The 17772-nt window shown below is 42.3% G+C and overlaps 2 protein-coding genes across 2 annotated transcripts; one reads left to right on the top strand and one right to left on the bottom strand.

Annotated features, from left to right (window-relative positions):
* Positions 1-7072: 7072 nt before the first annotated feature.
* LOC113936261 (olfactory receptor 5-like) lies at positions 7073-8047 on the top strand. The gene has a single exon (XM_027619319.2). The coding sequence runs from the start codon at positions 7073-7075 to the stop codon at positions 8045-8047; it is 975 nt and encodes a 324-aa protein (XP_027475120.2).
* An 8750-nt stretch (positions 8048-16797) lies between these two features.
* Positions 16798-17772, bottom strand: LOC113936262 (olfactory receptor 5-like). Its single transcript, XM_027619320.1, has one exon. It carries the CDS (start codon positions 17770-17772, stop codon positions 16798-16800), a length of 975 nt encoding a protein of 324 aa, XP_027475121.1.

Below are 17772 nucleotides of genomic sequence, written 5' to 3'. Positions count from 1 at the left end.
AAAAAATGCCTCCTTAGGTTATAATTATGATTGGATTGAATCTAGACATCATTTCGGGGCAGAATTGACGTTTTCGGCAACACTGAGTCTTTCAAATCATAAATATGCTATACCTTTGCATTTCTTTAGCGCTTAAAAATTTTTTTGAGTGTAGTTGACCCATGGGACATTAGTTTCAGGTGTACAACATGGTCACTGCCCAAGTTCAGACATCATGCTGTGCTCACCCCAAGCGTAGCTGCCACCTGTCACGATACAACCTGTTCCAGTGTCATCGGCCACATTCCCTGTGCTGTACCTTCCATCCCCGTGACTCACCCATCCCATCACTGGAAGCCTGCGCCTCCCACTGCCCTTCACCCATATTTAGCACTTTTAACCTTTAGCTGTCCTGTCAGCCATGTTTCGGATTTTTTACTGTGGGGGTCATGTGTATCTCTCCTTCCACTTATTTCCATGTATTTAATGTTTTCAGTACTTTTGTATACCTAATCGTTCTGTAAATTTTATTTTCCAATTGCCACGTCTAGTATTTAGAAACAAAACTGGCTTCTGTGCCTTTGTCCTGTATCCTACAATCTTTGTAGTCTCATGTATTAGCTCTAATATGTGTTTCGTAGATTCCTTAGGATTTTCTGTGTGAACAATCATGTTACCTGCAAATAATAGTAATTTTCCTTCTTTTTTCCAATTTTTATGCCTTTTCTTTCTCTCTTCTTGGGTCACGTGTATCTACACACCCAGCCCTCTGAGCTGCAGATCCACGAGTGCCGAGTGGGTTCCTGTGGGGCTGCTTCTGGTCCTGTTGACACAGACACTGGGCACAGACTGGAGATGGTGTGCTCTCCAGTGACCCTGTGTGGAGCTCATCAGAGCCTGTAGCAGTGGCTGGAGCAAGAGGGGAGTCTAAGAGGATCGTAAAGGGCAGCACGATGCAATCTGCCGCTGTTACAGATGCCCCAGATCTCAGCACCTCAACATGCTGAGACTTCTGTCTCACCTGCACCATAATTCTGTGCAGCTAGCCAAGGGGTGCTCTCCCTCCTGCAGTTGCCCAGGGACCCAGAGTCTTTCCTTATAGCACCCGTTGTCCTCCAGAGCCTTGAGGCTCCCCACTTAAAATTTTGTCTGTAGACAGGCAGGGAAAGAGAGAGGGAGAGGAAATGAGAATGAGGCATCCTCCAAGGTTTGAAGGGCCAGGTCTGACATTTATATGCATCACTGTTGCCCACACTTCATTGGCCAGGGATGAGCCACATGGTCATACCGGTGTGCAAGGGGTGCTGGGAGATGTAGTTTAGCGGCATGCTCCTGATTCTGCCACATCACTGCTAAACACACAAATTGTACACGGAAAGGATAGTGTTATTTTTCATCTGTGAGTTCTAAAAAATGGAGACAATATGTATGTATACGTGACCTCCATTTGACAGGTATCAATAATAGCAATCAATAACTACCACTTCCTGAGCTCCTAATACGTACTAGGAATCGTGGTAGGTGCTTTACGCGCATTGATTAGCTTAATCTTCATGAGAACGCTTCCAGGTGACCATCCTCATCACCGTTTTATAGATGGGGACACGGAGACTCAGGGAGGTCAGAGTCACACAACCTTCAAATGACAGATCGGGAATTCAAATTCAGATTCTCATGCTCCAAATTCCCAGGACACGTCTTCAACTTGGGTTGAGCCCAGGCATTCCATCAAATTCCTGGATACCTGCTGGGGATCAAGCCATGTTTACCTTAGCGCACTTCTCCCTCAGGAGGGAGCAAAGGGTTAACTCCTGGTGTCTGGAAGAGCAAAAGTGGGTGAGAGCTTCTCTAAGGAGGTGAGGATGACCCTGAGAGAGGAGTTAGATTTCATTGGGAGGGGAAGGAAAAGCCAGGCAAGCACACGCACGAGTATGTTAAAGTGTTTCAATCTTCGTTCCCTTAGAGATGAGGGGAGCAGAGGACATACCGGAGAGAATGTGGTCACGCGTGAGCTCAAACATATTTTGTGTTGTTTATTGACTGCAGCATATTATAGACCAATGGTTTTACTGTTCCTCAAAGAATGCTGCGTTATGGTCTGGGCACATTACTTTTAAATCTATGTCATTTGATCACACAAAAGGAGAAAAAAAAGGATAAAATTGAATTTGAGAGTTCTCCCTCCGAATTTGCACTGGGCATTCCAGGAACAGAGAGACCTATTTAGTGGGCAATCCATAGCCTAGAGAGGAAAAGATGTGTTTCTTTTTATTTTATTTTTTTTAAGATTTTATTGCCATGAGAGTCCATGGACTCTGAGAAACCAACTGAGGGTTCTAGAGGGGAGGGGGAGGAGGGATGGGTTAGCCCCGTGATGGGTATTAAGGAGGGCACGTCCTGCATGGAGCACTGGGTGTTACACGAAAACAATGGATCGTGGATCACTACATGAAAAACTAATGATGTAATGTACGGTGATTAACATAACATATAAAATAAAATATAAAATAAAATAAAAGATTTTATTTCTTTGAGAGAGAGAGTGAGCACAAGCAGGGGAAGGGCAGAGGGGAAGAAGCCAACTTCCTGCTGAGCAGGGAGCCCGATGTGGGGTTCAATCCCAGGAACCTGGGATCATGACCTGAACCAAAGGCAGACACTGAACTGACTGAGCCACCAGGCACCTCGAAAAGATGTGTTTCATGCATAGAATGCTTCATGTGAAATACTAACTCAGGCAGCTAAAATATCCAGCAGGCAGTGGGGAAAGGATGTTTCAGTTTTCTCTATGAGCTGGGAGAATGTTCTATCTCTCTGTTTCTTGTCTTATTTCAAGCAGAGGTGATCTTGAAACACTTCTGAGAGACTGAGCTCACACTCCCTCCTGCAATGTGTTCCCAAACCTCCAGGTGCCCCTTCTCTGAACACCCACAGGTTGCTCATCTCTCACTATAATATGTGTAAATGTGTGTTTCGGGGTCATTATCCCTCAGACTCCTAGGAGCAACTTGAGAGCAGGAATTACATCTCATTCAACGTTGCAATGCCAGTATCCCACTCAAATCCTCGCATCTATTACGGGCTCCAAACTGTGTGAGAAAGGACTTGGGACCAACCGTAGCGTCGAGTCGCCTTCCCAAGCCCCAGTCCAATCATGAAAAGTTTCACTTCCATCTTCCCTCTAAACCCACAGAGATTAGGACAGCCCCCTAAGGTCCATCTCTTGGATTTAAACCGGACCTTCTGCTTGCAGCTGGATGTAAGGGCAGAGTTCTCTTGGAGCTCAGAGAACACAGGGGGGCCGAAATGGAGAGAGGCGGGTGAACCCATCGCTCAGGACAAAGACAGCTTCTTCCGGACCTCTCTGACGTCCTTGAATTGACTGGCCAACCCTTCAAGGCACTGGCATCTTCACTCGTGTCCAGGGGCAGAAGCTGAATATTGTTGGCCCCCAGAGTCTCCTTTAGAAGAGAAAAGCAGGACCTGTGTCATGGTAGCTGAGAGGTAAGAAAACAAGAGCACTTGATTTGGGAAAGAAAAAAAGGGAAGACCAGAAAAGTTCTGCCTCCTACAAGTCACCTGTGGGGTGCTAAGCCCTACCTGGTGCCATGGAGACTACCTGAGATTTAATCCCCATGACAGTGTGAGAGGGTCCCTACTGCAGATGAAGACACGAGGGTCAGAAAGTCAGAGCCCTGGTCTAGGTCAGGGACAGAGCCCGGGCTGGAACCGGTTTCTGTCTGATCCCAAAGGCCTTCTCTTAACCGGAATGACAGTATATTTTAAACTGAGGCTTCTAAAAGAAATCTATCGGGTCAGTACTAGCTTTAAAAATCACATGGCGTGGGGCGCCTGGGTGACTCAGTCGTTAAGCATCTGCCTTTGGCTCAGGTCATGATCCCAGGGTCCTGGGATCGAGCCCCGCATCAGGCTCCCTGCTCCGCGGGAGGCCTGCTTCTCCCTCTCCCACTCCCCCTGCTTGTGTTCCCCCTCTCGCTGTCTCTCTCTGTCAAATAAATAAATAAAATCTTTAAAAATAAATATCACATGGTGTGGCGTGCCTGGCTGGTTCAGTCAGTGGAGGATGTGATTCTTGGTGTCCGGTTTGTGAGCTCAAGCCCCATGTTGGGTGTAGAGATTCCTTAAAAAAAAAAAAAATCTTAAAAAGAATCCCATGGCACAGAACACGAGAGAAAATATCAAAGGGAATCACATAGAATAAAGGTTTAAGTGTTCTTTGTTAGATTTCTGTTTTATTTGTGTTGTGCTGTGCTGTGTGTGTGTGTTTGTGTGTGTGTGCGCCACTGTGTTGGGTAACAGCATGAATGTATTTCTTACCCGCATTATGGTAAAAACTCATGAGAGGAACTGCACTCTATTTTCCTGCATCTAGATTGCTTGTACATAGAAAGCAGGCAATAAATGAAAGCCATCTTTACACAGTTTCTTCTTCATTCCTGATGGAAATATTGTTACCGTCCTTGTAATAGTTAACTCAGGTTTAGCGAGATTAAGAATCTTGCTCATGGATACACAGTGGGGTCATAAACTTCTCTGCAGGGGTGGAAACCAAGTCAACCATAACGACATCTTAGGTCCTTGGTGTTAGAGATCACAATTTATCTATTCTACTACTGGGCATTTGGGATGTGTGCAGTCTTTTTTTTCTTTTTTGCTGGTTAAACAGTGTTGCTGTGAACAGTACTTACTCTGGATATATGCTTAGACATAGAATTTCTGGGACATCTTAAAACTTACTACGTTATGCCAGTTTGTTTTCTGAAGTGAGCATACGATTCAGACTCCCAGCAAGTGTGTACAGAAGTTCTCATTATTAAACTTAATATTTTCAGACATCTATATTTGTGCCAATGCCATGGATGTAAAGTGGTATCTAATTTTGGTTTTAATTTCCATTTCCTTGGCTCCTTACGAGATTAACATATTTCCATGTTTCGAGTGATGAAATTCTTTGGTGAGGTATACTTGCAGGGCTTTTCCCCAATTTTCTTTCTTTTTTTTCCTTTTTTTTTTTTTTTTTTTTGAGAGAGAGAACACAAGTGGATGGTGCGGGGTAGAGGCAGAGGGAGAGAGAGAGTCTTAAGCAGTTGCCATGCTCCTGGGGAGACGAATGTGGGGCTCAGTCTCATGACCCTGAGATCATGTCCTGAGCCGAAGTCAAGAGTGGGTTACCCGATGAACTGATCCACCCAGGTGCCCCTCCCCAATTTTCTGTGGAAGAGACTATTTTGCATATTAATTGACCAATTTATTTGTAGAGCCTACATAGGGATCCCTTGTCACTCTTATGTATTGCAGGAATATTTTTCCAGTTTGTGATTTTTAATTTTTTTGTAGTGATCAGATTTTCTTTGGGTGATTAGATTTTTACAATTTAAAGCAGCTGAGTGTTGAATTCTTCTCCTATACTCTTACAGTTTTCTATGCCACCAAGGCCATAAAAATATACTTTTATTTTGTTTTCTACAATTTCAGAGATTTGCACTTCACCTTTATGTTTTTTGTTCACCTGAAATTGATTTACATCATGTGGTGTGATGTATGGCTTCAGTTTCTTTTTATTTTCCTACACAAATGACTAGTCACCTAAAAACCATGTATTGAAAGGCCCATCTTCTTCCTGCTTATCTTCAGTACAAGTTATATCCTAGGCCAGTTTGTATACACGTGTGACGTGTTTCTGGGCTTTATCCCATTCTGTTACTCTGTGTCTGAGACTTAATTTTTTCACTGGGATGTTTAACTTAGACTACAACACCGCAGAGATTTGGAATACACTGGGGTGGAGATGGAGCTCCAGGGAAACAGATTTTGCTCAATGCTTAGTGGAAAGAAAATGAGTTTCTTTCCCTCTCACTTGTCCATTTTTCAGCCACACTGGCTTTTACTGTCCTCGGTGATGCTAAACCCCCCTTCCTGACCTAAGGTTTTTGCACTTGCTTTTTCCTGTTCTGCCTCAAATGTCCTTCCATCAGCTCAATATTCAGCTCATTCCTCCTGACATTTCAACTATCCTGTTTTGCTTTCTCCTTAGCATTTACCCATTAAGATTTATTTCTATATTTGTCCTTTTGTTTGCTTCCTCTATTCCTCAATACCAAGAATATAAATTTTAAAAGTTCACAACCATTGATTTTGTTCACTGTTGGATTTCAGGCACCTTGTGCATAGTATATACTCAATAAATAGTGGCTATTTTATATATATGATAAATGATAAGTCAGAAATAAATCCAAATAGCATATTTTCTACATGCCAGTTACCTAAAAATCACACTGAATCCTGAGTTAATGACAGAGGCAAAGGACCCCTACTTCTATAACTCTGTCCTTTTGGACAAGGTACTCACTGCCTATGAGCCTCAGTATAGTTGTGTAGGAATGGATAAAACCATGCCATTTTTGTAGGGTTGTGAGCATTAATTGATCTCCATGTGTTTAAAAAGGGCAGTACAATGTAAGGGCACATAAGTGATGTTAATACATGTATTTTCTTTCCTTAAAAAAAGAACATGTTATCTTTCTTGAAGGGGTCGTTTTTAGAAATATTCACGAAGGAAATTACTCATTGGTCTTTCTTAGAAAAACCATTATTGATGGTACTTTTCTCTAATAAGCAATGGCAAATTTCCTCCAGAAATTCAATCAGTTAAAAGAGGTATACATCTCAGAATAAAGGAATTATGATTCTTCCTTTATTTAGAATAGTGCAGGCAACTGTTTAGATCCTGGGAAACTTTTCAAGAAGGAAGGAGTAAGGAAGAAATCCAACCTAGAAAAGACCACTTAAAGTCATAAAAAGAAAAGAAAGAACGATCATAGCTCTGACCTCCATTTTACAGACAAGATAACTGAGGCTCATAAATGTTGTCTTGCTGAAGATCACAGATTTGCTAAGTACAGGTGGAAGATTTTCAATTCCGGTTTTGCAACTTTCCAGCTCACCAGTCCTCCTGACAACAGTTAACCTACAGCATGTACCTTGGCTCTCAGGGCCCCTGATGCTTCCCTCTTTTACCATTTACTCCTGCCTGGATCATGGTGTCCGCTAACCTATTTCTTTCTCCACTTAGATGGAGAGGTCTCTGGAATTGGCCAATATGTCTAGAATCCAGGGGTTTATCCTACTGGGCTTGTCCGCCAGGCAAGGCATAAGGATTGGCCTGTTTGCCATCTTCCTGACCCTCTACCTGCTGACCCTCCTGGAGAACACGCTCATCATCTACCTCGTCTGCAGTCACAGCGAGCTCCACAAGCCCATGTACTTCTTCCTGGGCAACCTCAGCTGCCTGGAGATGTGCTACGTGTCAGTGACCATGCCCAGCCTGCTCGTGGGGCTGAGGTACAGTCCATGCCATGTGTCTTTCACTGCCTGCATAATTCAGCTTTTTTTATTCATAGCTCTCATTAGTACCAAGTGCACCCTCCTGGCCTCCATGGCCTATGACCGCTATGTGGCCATCTGCCGCCCACTCCACTACCCACTGCTCATGAGGCCCCAGGTCTGCCTGGGCTTGGCCATGACTTCATGGCTTGGGGGGCTGCTGGTCTCAGTGGTAAAGACATCTTGCATCGCCAGCCTTTCCTACTGTGGCCCCAACGTCCTCAACCACTTCTTCTGTGATGTCTCCCCTCTGCTCAACCTGTCCTGCACTCACGTGGCCCTGACCGAGCTGGTGGACTTCATCTCTGCCATCGTCATCTTCTGTGGGTCCTTTCTTGTTGCTCTGGCCTCCTATGTGGCCATTGGGAGAACCGTGCTTCACATGCCCTCAGCTGCCACCCGCCGCAAAGCCCTCTCCACCTGCGCCTCCCACCTGGTGGTGGTGGGCATCTTCTATGCAGTGGTCCTCTTCATGTATTCCCGCCTTAGCCACGTCAACTCCACAGACCTCAACAAAGTGCTGTCAGTCATCTACACAGTGGTCACGCCCACGTGCAGTCCCGTCATCTACTGCCTACGGAACAGGGAGGTCCACACGGCGCTGCAGAAAACTCTCCACTCACGCTGGGTCTCTTCAACGAGAACTGACCTTGCCCACTCCTGAATTTAAGAGAACAAACTGATGGTCACCAGAGCGGAGGTGGGTGGGGGGACGGGTTAAAAAGGTGTTGGGGATGAAGGAGTGCGCTTGTCACGAGGAGCACCGGGTGGTGTATGGAAGTGTTGAATCACTCTATTGTACACCTGAAACTAATAGTACACTGCATGTTAACTATACTGGAATTTGAATAAAAACTTAAAAAAAAATAAAACTGTCACAACCAAACGCAGACACAAGCTCAAAGGCAAAGAGAAACCCGGAGGAAAATATTTGCAACGAAATGTATGAAGATGTTCTTAAAATAAATGAGAAAAAATAGGAATGCTCCAAGTGAAAAACAAAAGAAAAATGGTCATGAACAGGAAGGTTATTGAAGGAAAAATATGACTGATGGTCTACCAAAAAAAATGTGCAACCTCTCTAGTAAATTTAATCCAAAGATAGCAGTTTACTCCATGCCTCTTGAAAAATATTATGAAAAATACTATCATTCAAAACATATGTACAAGAATGTTTATTGAAAAATTGTGAGATTTGGAATAAATATTATATATTACAAATTATTGGAAATAACTCAAATGCCCATCAACAGGATATTATTTAAATATATTACATTGTATCCACACTATGAAATAACACACATCCATTGAAGAGATTAAACTAGACCACTGATATCTACTAGAAACTGTGGTGGGGATGGTCTGTTGTTGAGTTAGAGATGGAAGAAGCAGTACATGAATTATGTCAACATTTTGTGAAACAGTAATGATAAAGACACTAATTACAATAGTTATTCAAGTTAGCACATACCTAGAAAGGGTATATACCAAACAGTTTTTAAGCGTGAGACCACAGGAGACCCATATTTTCCATTTTATATATTTGAATATTTAACAATAAGCTTGTATGAACTTTATAATTGAATAAATAAACATAGGAGAAAATAGAAATTCAAAGAATGACCTTCTATGGGCTGACTTACTCATCACACTAGCGCATCTTAAATTTATTTTAAATTTACTTTTACTTTTCCGCACTTTATTGAGATATAATTGGCATTAACATTGTGTAAATTTAAGGTGTACAATGTGTTGATTCAATCCATTTATATATCGTGCATACTTTTAATTTTTAGTTTAAGTAATAAAAATTCATGTTGACAGTACCTCAAGGGAAATGAGCATGTTCTGGTATTGTTTGTGACCATATAGACTGGTGCATTTTAGAAGGGTATTTTGTTAATAAATACAAAAAGTCTTGAGAATCTGAATGCCCTTGTATCCAGCAATTCCACTTTGGGAATTTATCTTGAAGGAAAAAAATGAAGGAAATGAGCAAAAACTGAGGTACAAAGATACCCATTCAGGACTATTTTCACAAAGACAAATAGCCTAATAGCTTGGTTTTTTAAGTAATAGGAAAGGCCAATAAACCTATGGAATGATGCTCAACCTTCACCACTACGAGAGACATGAAAATCAAAGTAATACGATGAATTTCTGCATAGCAAAAAAAGAAATTGAGAAAACCCAGTATCGGTTGACGGAGGGGTGGGGAGGCACTCTCTAAGACGCTGTGGGAATGCAGATTGAGGTAGTGTTTTTGTAGAACAATCTGCCAATAGTAATTCAAGTTTAAATTCACATACGCTTGGATACAGCAATTGCCATTTTATCTTTGCGCTATAGATACTGAGATAGTCGTTAATGCTCTTCATCAGTGATTCCAGCCCTCCACCTGCCAGGGACATGTGGGATTGCACTTTCTGGGTTCTTGGCGGGTGGGTAGAGTCCTGTGGGTGGGTGAAGTCATGTGAATGGTTCTGGCCAACCAGCAGTGATGTCACCTACAGGCCAAAGCGCTGAGTCCCTGATGTGAGACCTCCTGATCTCTCTCTTCTGTCTTGCGTCGTCTTGTCTTGACTCTGGCAAGTTTCAAAACAGTGGCTGCTTCTCCTACCTGAGTTCCTGACTGTGGTTAGCAGAATCCTCCCCACCTGCCAACCTTCACAGGACATGGGACAGGAGCAATTGATAAACATTTATTAAATTAAGTCACTAAGATTTCGGGGTTATTGTTGTCATAGCATTAACCAGTCTTTCCAGCAAAATACGAAACTATTCAGGCATGTGGACAAAGGTAGCTAATCAAAGTCTTTATTGTAACATTTCTTGCAACAACCATAAACTAAAATTTACCTATATTTATCCATAGGTAAAAGACTGATCTGTTATGAGTTTTATGCCTTCACAAACCTTTATTTTTAAAAATTTTTTTCTTTAAATTTTGTATTGTTATGTTAATCACCATACATTACATCATTAGTTTGTGATGTGGGGTTCCATGATTCATTGTTTGTGCATAACACCCAGTGCTCCACGCAGAATGTGCCCTCCTTAATACCCATCACCGGGCCAACCCATCCCCCCACCCCCTCCCCTCCAGAACCCTCAGTTTGTTTTTCAGAGTCCATCGTCTCTCATGGTTCGTCTCCCCCTCCAATTTCCCCCCTTCATTCTTCAAAGGGGTGCGTGCACCCCGATGTTTATAGCAGCAATGTCCACAATAGCCAAACTGTGGAGAGAGCCAAGATGTCCATCGACAGATGAATGGATAAAGAAGATGTGGTACATATATACAATGGAATATTATGCAGCCATCAAAAGGAATGAGATCTTACCATTTGCAATGACGTGGGTGGAACTGGAGGGTGTTATGCTTAGTGAAATAAGTCAATCAGAGAAAGACATGTATCATATGACCTCACTGATATGAGGAATTCTTAATCTCAGAAAACAAACAGGGTTGCTGGAGTGCGGGTGGGGTGGGAGGGATGGGGTGGCTGGGTGATAGACATTGGGGAGGGTATGTGCCATGGTGAGTGCTGTGAATTGTGCAAGACTGTTGAATCACAGACCTGTACCTCTGAAACAAATAAGGCAATATATGTTAAGAAAAAAAAAAAGATAATTTTTTTATTATGTTCAGTTAGCCACTGTATAGTACATCATTAGTTTTTGATGTAGTGTTCAATGATTCATTAGTTATGTATAACACCCAGTGCTCATCACAACACGTGCCCTCCTTAAATACTCATCACCCTGTTACCCCCTTCCCCCACCCCTCTCCCCTCTGAAATCCTCAGTTTGTTTCCCGGGGTCCAGAGTCTCTCATGGTTTGCCTCCCTCTCTGATTTCTCCCCTTCAGTTTTCCCTCCCTTCCCCTGTGGTCCTCCATGCTATAGTTTATGTTCCACATATGAGTGAGACCATATGATAATTGTCTTTCTCTGCTTGACTTATTTCACTTAGCATCATCCCCTCCAGTTCCATCCATGTCGATGCAGATGATGGTTATTCATCCTTTCTGATGGCTGAGTAATATTCCATTGTATATATGGACCACATCTTTATCCATTCGTCTGTTGAAGGGCATCTCGGCTCCTTCCAGTTTGGCTATTGCAGACATTGCTGCTAGGAACATTGGAGTGCTTGTGTCCCTTCTTTTCACTACATCTGTGTGTTTGAGGTAAATACCCAGGAGTGCAATTGCTGGGTCATAGGGTAGCTCTATTTTAACTTTTTGAGGAACCTCCACATTGTTTTCCAAAGTGGCTGTACCAACTTGCATTTCCCCCGACAGTGTAAGAGGGTTCCCCTTTCTCCACAACCTCTCCAACACTTGTTGTTTCTTGCCTTGTCAATTGTTGCCATTCTAACTGGTGTAAGGTGGTATCTCATTGAGGTTTTGATTTGTATTTCACTTATGGCTAATGATGATGAACATTTTTTTATGTGTCTATTAGCCATTTGTATGTCTTCTTTGGAGAAGTGTCTGTTCATGTCTTCTGCCCATTTTTTGACTTGATTATTTCTTTTTTGGGTGTTGAGTTTGAGAAGTTCTTTATAGATCTTGGATACCAGCCCTTTATCTGTAGTGTCATTTGCAAATATCTTCTCCCATTCTGTGGGTTGCCTCCTTGTTTTGTTGACTCTTTCCTTTGCTGTGCAGAAGCTTTTTATCTTGATGAAGTCCCAAAAGTTCATTTCTGCTTTTGTTTCCCTTGCCTTTGGAGATGTGTCTTGAAAACCTTTAAAATGGCGATGGAAATTCTCTATATGCCTGTCTCACACAAGCATTGTTAAGTGACAGAAGTAGTATGTCAAGTAATACAATCTGAGAAATGAGACGATTTAGTTCAAATAGTTTGGAAAATATGTAGTATCAGTTGACACAACTTCCTCCCTCCCTTTAGCTGATGCAAACCACTCTGTAAATTTTACCTCGTGATAAATCAGTCAGTCAGCGTGGGATAGGTGGATGACTATTCCCAATTAGAGATGAGGAAGGCAACATTCAGAAAAGTTCGGTAAGTTGCTCAAGGTCACACAGGCAGCATCTCTAATACCACAACTTCTTTTGTGCCCATCTGACTCAGGTACCTTGTGCTCCTGGATGCTCATGATGTGGCTCTGCCTGCAGAATTGAACCTCCTTAGCTAGGGATGGGCACCAGATCTCTGCTCCCTAAAAGGATACCTTACAGTGTCTTTCTGTGTCTGGCTGATTTCACTTACCATAATGTTCTCTGGGTTCATCGTTTTGTTGCAAATGGCAAGAATTCCCCTATTTTGTGGGGAGGGGGGCTAAATAATATTCCATTGTATGTATATGTCACATTTTCTTTATCCATTCCTCTGTCAATGGACATTTAGGTTGTTTCTATATCTTGGCTATTGTGAATAACATTAAAATAAACATGGAATGCAGATTTCTCTTCAAGATCCTAGTTTAAAGTCATGTACATTAAATATGTATAGCTTTTTACACATCAATTTTCCTCAATCAAGTGGTTTTAAAAATCTCGTGACCCTAATTTACTTATAATAAAATACAAATAATAGAATTATCTCAGGTATATTGTATGATTTGCTCACAATTCCTCTCTACTCACTGTCCTTATCATGACTTTACTCTGGATAAAATATACTTCCCGGTTCCTGATGACTTTTGCTTGACCATATAAATCACTTTGGCTAGTGGAATGTGGATCAGATTGAGAGTTCTGAGCTGATGCCTAAAGAAGCACCAACTGGGGGCACCTGGGGGGCTCAGTCGGTTAAGCGGCTGACTCTTGGTTTTGGCTCAGGTCACAATCTCAGGGTCCTGGGGTCGAGCCCCGTGTGGGGCTCTGCACTCAGCAGGGACTCTGCTTGTGGATTCTCTCTCCCTGTCCCTCGGCTCCTAGCCCTGCTCATGCTCTCTCTCTCTCTCTCTCTAAAATAAATAAATAAATCTTTAAATACATTTTTTAAAAAGAAATACTGTTTCCACTGCCTTCTTGCTATTTGGCTTGAGAAGAGCATATCCTAGTTCTGGGATAAGAAACAAGTGGAACAGACCTAAACCTGCCCCACAGCCTGAAGCAGACCACCACCAGTCAACCATAGATCCACAAGCCAGGAAAAAAATGTGTGCTATTGAAGCCACTGAAAAAAATTTTTTTTGATTGCTTGTTACATAGCAGTGTTGTAGTAATAGCTGACTAATACAGCATCATATCAGTTAGGTGATGGGTTCAGCTGAAAAATAGTTTCTTAAACAGGATAGAACTAATTTCTCATCAATGTCACAGCATTGATTTGGGGTTGATTAAATAGTCCAAAATGTCAAAGAACCTGAGTCCCCCTATCTTGTTCCACCATTCTCAGCATGAAGCTTCCAGGTCAGGGTCCAAGATAGCTGCTCCAGTTCCAGCCATCATGTCTGCATTCCAACCAGAAGAGGAGGAGAGCAAAGGAAGTACAGGAAAGTGTCTTTCCCCTAAAAAGCATATCCTAAAACTTTGTCCAGCGCATACTCCTATGACCCCATGTAGGGACAAGCAAAGAGCTGGGAAACATTTTTTTCTGGGTGGCTATGTGTCCAGCTGAGATCTGGTGGATCTATTACCAAAAGCAGGAGGAAGGAGTGATGTTGGTAGATGACAACACTCTTTGTCACACGTATCTCCCTCACAGTGCAGCTGTAAGGCTTAAAATGCGGCAAGTCTATATACAGGGCTTTGCATAGGGTCTGGAATTCAGCAAATTCTCTATAGGCAGCAGGTATTATAATAGTCATGCATCTTTGGAAGTATGGAGATGATGAAGACTTTACCTTTCTTCAATGAATGGTTCACTTATTTATTCCACCAAATTCACTGAGCAGCTAACATGTACCAGGCATTGTTCTGAGCATTGGCACCACTGAACGGGAGCGATGGGGTCTGTGCTTTTGCAGTGCTCCTGTTGTGGTCTGTATATTCTCACTTGTGGAAGTGAGAGCCACAGAAGAACGGAAAGAGAGATGCGTTTGTGCCTCAGTATCAGGTGATTAGGAAACGCTCCATAACAAAGGGACCCAGAAGCCAGCCCTCAAAGGTGTCTGCTTGCACTGGGAGGCCAAGGAAGATCAGGGCATTCAGATGGAATAGCTTGCCCAAGGCGCTAGATGTGACAGACTTGAAATGTCTGTGTAATGTTGAGTCTAGCGTGGCTGAGACTGGGACAGAATGGGATCTTGAATTCCTAGTTAAGGAGATTCAGCTCTGTCTTACGGGCGCAAAAAGACAGAGATTAAAGTGATTTTTTAATTGAAAAATACATTTTTATTACAAAAGCAATGCATGCTTGCCTTGCCACAAAAAAAAAAATTGACAAAATACAACAAAATGAAAACGAAAGCAAAGCTCTCCCAAGATCTTCCACATAATGGCAATCACCATAAACATTTTTATAGAATTGATTTTCAAATTCTTTCCTATATCCATATGTACACACACTGCATTACACTGCATTTAAACATTAAAATGTAGTTCTGCTGTGCATGTCATTTTTGTAACCTGAATTTTCCACATCACCATGTATAATTGACATCTGTCATGGTAGTAAATGTACTTATAGGACTTATTTTTCATGCTACCTTAGGATTCCATTGTGTGGCTGTGCTGCAATTTATTTTGACTACTCTTGCATTGACAAATATAATTTTCTCCCAATAGTTATCAATTAAAAAGCACAAGGGGGCAGCTGGGTGGCTCAGTCAGTTGAGCATCTGACTCTTGATCTCAGCTCAGGTTTTGATCTCAGGATTGTGAATTCAAGCCCCGTACTGGGCTCCACATCAGGCATGGAGCCTACTTTAAAAAATTAAATTAAATAAAAAAATAAAAGCACAAAATGCATTGCTGCAAGCATCCTAACTTATTTTCTTGGCAAAAGATTTTTAACCAGTATGCTGTCAAAGCCCACACACATTCAGGTTTTTTATGCATATTGCCAAATTGCCCTCCAGAAGCATTGTACACATTTCAGTTAATAACTTTCATTGATCTTAAAATTTGCAAAAAAAATGTTTTTACTCTTCCAGAATTCTTATCTTTAAATTTTAAAACTTTAAAGATTTATTGGGGCATCTGGCTGGCTCAGTCAGTAGAGTATGCAACTCTAGATCTGCAGGTTGTGAGTTCAAGCCCCACATTGGGTATAGACCCTACTAATAAAAAAATATTTTAAAAATTTTAAAGATTTATTTAAAACTTTACTCCAAAATTTTACCTTTTCATATACAAATATGTCAGGCCTCCATATAAGTATAAAGAGATATAACTAATTCTTTTTTTTTAAAAAAAGCTTCATAAGATTTCACAATATGGAGTCACTGTGACATATTCAGTCATTATCTTATTGATGAAAATTCACATTCTTTCCATACGTATTTTTATAGACCTCTGATTTACTTATGAGGTATTCATAAAAGTGGAGATGCTGAGTCAAAATATAGGCACAATTAAAAATTTAATAGATGATATTAGGTTGTTCTTCAAGAAGGTTCTAACAATTTATGTCACCACTAACAATATATGACAGAGAATGCCCACTTCCCCAAGGCTACCTCAGCCCCACATGAGAACAAGCATGTGAATTTTTCCTGATTGGGTATAGTGATGGTATAGTTTATTGTAATTAGAATTTTTGCTGAATACCAAGGATATGTTTAGATTCATTCATCTTTTGCCTTATGTCATCTATAAATTGCCATTTACAACTGCCCTCCCTACCCTGACATACTTGTATTTTAAAAGTAAGGTATTGAATGCTTGGGAAAATAGCAGGGACAGTCCTTTAAAAAGTTAAACATAGAGTTACCATATGACTCAGCAGATCCACTCCTAGGCATATACCCAAGAAAAATGAAAACATATATCCACACAAAAAGTTTTACACAAATGTTTACAGCAGCATTGTTCTTAATAACCAGAAGGTGAAAACAACCTAGATATCTATCAATTGATTAAGGGGTAAATAATAAATGGTATATCCATACAATGGAATATTATTCAGCCATAAAAAGGAATGAAGTACTGACATGTGCTACATCATGTATACACCTCAAAAATATTACACTAAGTGAAAGAAGCCACAGAGAAAGCCACATATTATATGATTTCATTTATACGAAATGTCCCAAACAGGCAAATCCATAGAGACAAAGAAGATTTTCCAGTTTTTTAAGGCTGGCAGGCTGGGTTTGGGGAGTGACTTCTAATGTGCATGGGTTTTCTTGGTAGTGATGAAAACATTCTGGAATTAGATTGTGGTGATGGGTGCATAGCTTTGTGAATATACTAAAACCCGATGAATTGCACATTTTAAATGGTGACGTGTATGCCATGTGAATTATATCTCAATAAAAATGAAAAGTATTGATAACCTAAGATCTCCCCATGCCCTGGTCAGCTGGCCAGCTTTGGGACCAGTATAGGGTTCTACGAAATGCTGCCTGGACTTCCCTGTTCCGTAGGCAGTAGATGACTGGGTTGCATATGGGCGTGACCACCGTGTAGATGACTGACAGCACTTTGTTGAGGTCCATGGCTTCTATGCGGCTGGGACGGGCGTAGATGAAGAGAGTGGCTGAGTAGAAGATGCCCACCACCACCAGGTGGGAGGCACAGGTGGAGAGGGCTTTGTGACGGGCAGCGGCTGACGGCATGTGGAGCACAGCCCTCCCGATGGCCACATAGGAGGCTATGGCCACAAGGAGGGAGCCCCCGAGGATGACGATGGCAGAGATGAAGTCCACCAGCTCAGTCAGGGCCACAGGGGTGCAGGACAGGTTGAGCAGAGGGGAGACATCACAGAAGAAGTGGTTGAGGACATTGGGGCCGCAGTAGAACAGGCTGGCAATGCATGCTGTTTTGATCACTGAGACCAGCAGCCCCCCAAGCCATGAGGACAAGGACAAGCCCAGGCAGACCTGAGGCCTCATGAGCAGTGGGTAGTGGAGTGGGCGGCAGATGGCCACATAGCGGTCATAGGCCATGGAGGCCAGGAGGGTGCACTCTGTGCAGATGAGGGAGACGAAGAAGAAGAGCTGGGTCATGCAGGCTGTGAAGGACACATGGCAGAGTCCAGTTCTCAGCCCCATGAGCAGGCTGGGCATGGTCACTGACACGTAGCACATCTCCAGGCAGCTGAGGTTGCCCAGGAAGAAGTACATGGGCTTGTGGAGCTCGCTGTGACTGCAGACGAGGTAGATGATGAGCGTGTTCTCCAGGAGGGTCAGCAGGTAGAGGGTCAGGAAGATGGCAAACAGGACATCCCTTATGCCCAGCCTGGTGGACAAACCCAGCAAGACAAACTCCTGGACTCTGCTCATGTTGCCCGACTCCAGGGACCTCTCCAT

This window comes from Zalophus californianus, chromosome 17, assembly GCF_009762305.2.
Source record: "Zalophus californianus isolate mZalCal1 chromosome 17, mZalCal1.pri.v2, whole genome shotgun sequence".
Lineage (NCBI taxonomy): Eukaryota > Metazoa > Chordata > Mammalia > Carnivora > Otariidae > Zalophus > Zalophus californianus.
This window is presented reverse-complemented; position numbering and strand designations above follow the sequence as displayed.